General features: G+C 27.1%; 1 protein-coding gene across 3 annotated transcripts in view; it reads right to left on the bottom strand.

Moving 5' to 3' along the window:
- Positions 1–1018: 1018 nt before the first annotated feature.
- The window catches only part of LOC142322167 (transmembrane protein 209), a 61246-nt gene continuing 56264 nt past the window's right edge, over positions 1019–6000 (bottom strand). For all 3 annotated transcript variants that reach the window (XM_075360934.1, XM_075360933.1, XM_075360935.1), the window contains 2 exons: positions 3228–3431; positions 1019–1413 (listed from right to left, as the gene is read on the bottom strand). In XM_075360934.1, the coding sequence (XP_075217049.1) occupies positions 1285–1413; positions 3228–3431 (333 nt within the window). In that variant the 3' untranslated portion in view covers positions 1019–1284. The remainder of the gene's footprint in view (positions 1414–3227; positions 3432–6000) is intronic.

Here is a 6000-nt window from a genome sequence, read left to right as displayed (position 1 = left end):
ATGTATTGATTATTAATAATTATTAACTTCTGATTGTAAAAATGTTTACAATAAATAATTCAATAATAAAAAAAAAATGAAAAAATATCAGAAATAATTAATGAAATAAAATCCTATGTATTTTTCATTAAAAAAAATGTATATATGTAATTTAATAGGCACACAAAGAAGTCATGTGGTGCCCAGATCAATTTTTTTCTTTAAGTCTGTTTTATTTAACTTAATTTTTCAATTTATATTTTTTATGTCTTTTTTAATTTTAAGTATCATGATGTAAAAAATAATGTATTTTTGTTTAGTTAAATATTGTATTTTTAATTAGTTATTTTATTAATCATCCTGTTATAATGATATGAACTCACACAACTAACACTCCAGGTTTCTTTTGCTAGCTGTGTCAGGGATAAATATGTTGAATAACATTTTATATGTAATTTTCAATAAATAAATAGAAAAAAATTCATTGCTAAACTTATGAACAAAACATTAAAAAATAAGTTTTTCATCAAACATGATATTTTTTGCTCTCTCTACTCTTTCACAATTAAAATCTAATAATTTTACAGTTTCAAATTAATCTTTGCTTTTTAATTTAACATTAAGTTTAAATAACAGAACTGTAAAAATTAAAAAAAATTAATGTTAAAATAAACAAAAATATTTATTTATTTACATTATAACATATTGTTAATTTGTGAATACTTGTCGCCAGACCTTTTAGAGAATTTAGTAAACAAATAAATCACTAGAATTTTTTCTAATTCCAAAATACTTGTTGACTACAGGCCCTTATTTAAAATATAGTCTAAGTTGCAAATAATTTTATTAAGCATAATCATTCACCAAGGAAGTGTTTTAAATTATTTTGTACATTACTCATCTGGCTTGTTCAGATGTACTATATACACAAGAATTAAAATAACGGACTAATTAGTGCCAGTTTATTAACCTGATAAGATGTTGTGAGTAGAGAGGGTACTAAGTTTTAATTACAGATATATAGAAATCTACCAATCTATGTGAAGTGCACAAATCTAAAATTATACACAATTTATTAACTTCTGTAACAATTACAAGACATCATATATACAACAATTAATTCTAACTATTGAACAGTCTTAGAATTAATCTAGCAAGAATTATTTCTAACAAAATACATCAATAAATATATAATTGTAAATACTTAATAAAATTACAGCAGTGTAAAAATTGAATTGAGTCATTTCACATCATCAACATGTAAATTGTTAGTGACAATACAAAATTTAATACAGATTACAAAAATTAATTTTCAATCACCCATAACATATTAACTCCAGAGCCTCCAAGATTCATTCGTCCTAGCATCCCATGCTCTTTTGTTTTTATATGATGAAGAAACAAGAGAATTGTGTAGAACAGATTATTACGACCCTGAAACAACAGTATAGCATATATCTAACAATTACATAAATTGTTTCATGATTATTTATGTTCAATTTATTTATATTTTTATCTAAATTAAGATTATCTTCTAAGTGTTAATAGAGAGTAATATTAAATTACTGTTATGTAAGATACTTACAGTTAAATATAAGAAATAAGGCTACAAATAACGGATTTCAGCATCAATCATTTGAGAGATTTGATGCTAATCTTTAAACCTTGACATAATTACTGTATCATACATCTACTAACTTAAAATATTTTACCACCCACACATCTTCCTAATCAACTAAACCCGCATATCTTAATATATGGTCAGTCAACCCTGACTGTATATTTATAATACAATCAAATATTTATTTATGATACTGCCACAAACTTCTCTATTCACCTATTTATATTAACAAACAAATGTTCGCAAGAACATGTGTTTGTTGCTTTTATATACGCTACCAAAATCTGGCTAAGCAAGTATAAAATGTAATAGATAATTTAATAATTAGTTTCTTTACTGTATTAGTTGAAATTTGTATTACATATTTAGCTCATTATAATGTTTTAAGTTCACTTATTGCAATAGATGTCTTTTACTAAGTTCACCTTTTCTCTGCTCTAATTAAAGTCTTACATGATTCTTGTACAGGCTAAAAGTATAAAGTGATATAAAAATTAAATATTTAATACTTGATATTAAGAATTCCAATTCATACATAATAAAATGTAATCAAGAAATAGATAATAATTTTCCATTAAATGTAATTTTAAACTAATTGTTTAAAATGTTATCAGTGAAATATCTAACAGAACAATGTAAACATTAACAATTACTTTGTTTTTTACAGTTTTACTTTACTGCTTTTTTGTCAGCTTTTTTAAGTACTTTCACATACATCTATGCTTCTTAGAACAATTTTTATAATAAAAAATTAAAATCATTAAATTAAAGAGGTGTATATTCACTATCGCAGCCACTAAAATAAACTAAGCTACTCTGCTGCTATACAGCTCCATCATCTGATGTATAATTTAACACCAAATTCTGTGCGATTCACTATGACTCATGGGAAGACAAAAATATACACAATAAATACAAATTTTTTATTTAATTTAAAAATGTTACATATTTGATTTAAAATGTTATCAATGAAATATCTAACAAATCAATGTTAATAACTGTTAATAAATAATATTAAAAAATTAATTACTAGTTAAAAAGTTATTTATACATAAATAAATGAAATTCAACCTTACCAACAATTCATCCGCGTTCACTTTTCTAGCACTTTTGGTCATTCAACCATCCTCAGGAAAAGTTATTCTTCAATTTGAGATTATTAAAATTAAATATGTAAAATGTAAATTTATAAAATGTTAAAATCACAACTGGTTCTCATAGTATAGAGTTAGTCATGTCTGGTATGTAAGAAGGTTGCAGTTTTTATGCTAATAACATCTTCAACAATCTTCTTACATAACAGACATGACTAACTTTATACTGATGACCAGTTGTGATTTAACATTTTATAAATTTACATAATTTAATTTTAATGATCGGAAATTGAAGAATAACTTTTCCTGAGAATGGTTGAATGACCAAAAGTGCTAGAAAAGAGAATGTGGACAAATTGTTGGTCAAGTTGAGTTTCATTTATTTTTATATAACTATTATATACCACCTATGCCATGTTTAAAAAACTTAAGTTAAAAAGTTAATTAAAACTCTACTGATAGTATTAAAATTAAACTTGTATCGAGGTATGTTTTTCTATGTAAATTATTAAGATTATTTCATTTTGATATACCTTTGGAACATGATGAACTTCTTCACCAGTAATTAACTGATAATGCGGTGGATATTCAGAGACTTGGCTAATGGCCAGAGGTACTTTTGTTGGTTTATTTGGGCTCTTAATTAAATACAAAGAAGAGAATGGACGTCCATCTGGCATAGATGGGAGTGGAGGCAGTTGTGAATCCAAATAAGTGGACCACAAGTGCAATACCAACTGTAAAAAAAACAACTTTTATACATAACTGTTTCAGTACAAAACTTAACAAATATTTCACTTTTTCTATAAATGTATATTAACTAGTTACAAGATTAAGCAATTTAAACATGAACCAAACATATGATTTTACCCCAATATTTTAATTAAATTTCATTTCAATAAAACATCAAAACGTACAAGATTTGTCAGGAAAGTAAAGAACGGTTTGCTGAAATAAGTTAAAAGCAGGTATTAATTAAAATATAGGTATTTGGTCCTAACAATAAAAAGTTTATTTATTTTTCTATAAAAAATCACCTTTTACAGAGAAATATTTATTACAGTATATCACTAATTTTTCTACTTAATCATTATACAGATACACGGTTAATCTTTCAGCCCTCAATGAGGATTTTCTGATCTCGTCATAACTTTCCAAATTCAACTCCCCCAAAAATATGTAGGTTTTAGGAATACAAAATTTGTTAAAAAAGTCCATTCAAAAGATCATTATTCTTTTTCTTTAAAATATTTGAATGCAAGCAGTAAAACCTGGAAAGCAACTTACGTGTTTTTTCTTTTTGTAACTTCATAGCTGCTGTCCAGCAGTCATTGTGCTTGTTACCGTTAACAAGTACTTGCTGAATTTTTATTTTCTACATAATAACAGAACTCATTGAATAATATTACTGCATCAAGTTCTGCCAAAAGCTTAGTAATTCCCAAAGCAAAAAACAATCTGTAAGATCAAGAGGCTTTTGGGAATAAAGCAGTTAGATAATATTACATAATAAAGAATCATTGGCTAACCATCAAAGAAATTAATTGCAAATGGCATTGGGATAAGCATATATTCCCAAATAAAATAAATATAAATAATGTTAAATGACAAGTTGGGCATGGACGGAGTAGCTGCTGTTCAGGTAGTGACAGAAATCAATGTCACTACAGAACTCGGTACATCACTTGTATGATCAATACTTAAGTTCATTCAATGATACAGCTATTATTTCTTAAACAATTTTTAATCAATTTATTTTTCTTATTCAAAATGAATAAAGGCATGCATGTTCTCTCTTTTTTCTTACATACATAATTTTATTGTGCTGTCAAGTGTGGATGTGTGCAATAAAATATAATTGCCAAAACTTAAAAAAAGCAGGTTTTAAAAAATTTTGTAGAAGCTAATCCTATAATCATTTCACTTTTAAATCTAGAAAGTAACAACATACTTAAATTTATGCTACAACATAATTTTTACTAAGAAAAAGAAACTCATGTTACACATTAATACATTATTTTTACTTCAAAATTTAGCATCATATGTATGTATGTCATATGAATAGGAATTACTAGATTTAAACTGAACTTAAATTCAAGATTCAAACCTTAACAGGACAGGAGAAAAATGCTTTTACAGATGTATAAAGGTCCATAAGAAATTCTTAATCTTTTAAAATTTTGAAAGATCATAAAAAATATGGCAATAGGTACAAACAGTTACCCCTATTTATGTTTTTTTCTTAAATTTACATGATTCCCGAGTTAAAAAAACCAAAACTATGAAGTTGATTTCTAACATGATTACTTTGTGTCAGTAATCAGTCAACCTTTGGTAATCTGACACTTTTCATCTAACTGCCGAGGCAATTCGTGTAATAACACTATTTTTTTTTTTTGTTTTACCTCTGACTTTTATGCATACCATCACAACTGACAAAACACAGAGATGCCAAGGCTGAGTGGTAAATATGATATTTTTATGTGAGTAGGCTGTGTTAGGTGGAATCCACTAATATATTACATTACAGTAATTATGGATGTTGCCAACATCATTAGCTATGTCTGCAGTGGAGTGCGTGGCGCCGCCAGCTGGCAACTTCTACAGACAGCATTAAACTTCTTACAGTATCTTACTACATGTCTCAGTATAGCATGATCGTGTGCCATGCTTAGTGTCATATTCGTTTTAACATGTCCAGTCTTCCATATCTTAGACAGTAAATGAATTTTGCTGTTTATAGTTTTGAAGATGTCAAAACTATAAAAACATAAGCACATAATGCTAAGTCTATTTCAAAAAGAAATTCTTACAAAATTGACAAAGGTGAAAAAATTGGTAACGTAGCTTCACTACATGGAACTGGACATGCAACAACTCATGACTTGCAAAAAGAAATCGGGTAAAAATAGAAAAAGTAGATGTCAGAGATAAAAGTGATCGGAAAACATTACAATCTGGCACATGTTTCTGTTAATGGAAGATGTACTTTATGCTTGATTTATCCATGAAAGTTCCAAATATACTCCTCTTTCTGATGGAATTATCAAAGAAAAAACTAAGCTTTTCTATAAAGAAATGATGAAGAAAGAATATTTCTGTGCAAGAGATGGTTTGACAAATTTAAGAAGTAGTGCTGTGGAATCCGTTCACTAACCACACAGGTAAGGAACTTTCTTGTGATTTTACTGCCATTGAGGCTTGTGGCTCTACGGCAGTAAAATCACAAATGAAAGGATCAGGATGAAGACAGTGACAGCAAAAAAGTGATACCTTCATTATTCATTAGTATCATAGGTCACAAAA

Source organism: Lycorma delicatula, chromosome 3 (assembly GCF_047948215.1).
Source record: "Lycorma delicatula isolate Av1 chromosome 3, ASM4794821v1, whole genome shotgun sequence".
Taxonomy (NCBI): domain Eukaryota; kingdom Metazoa; phylum Arthropoda; class Insecta; order Hemiptera; family Fulgoridae; genus Lycorma; species Lycorma delicatula.
The sequence above is the reverse complement of the archived record's forward strand: the minus strand, read 5'-3'. Positions and strand labels throughout refer to the sequence as shown.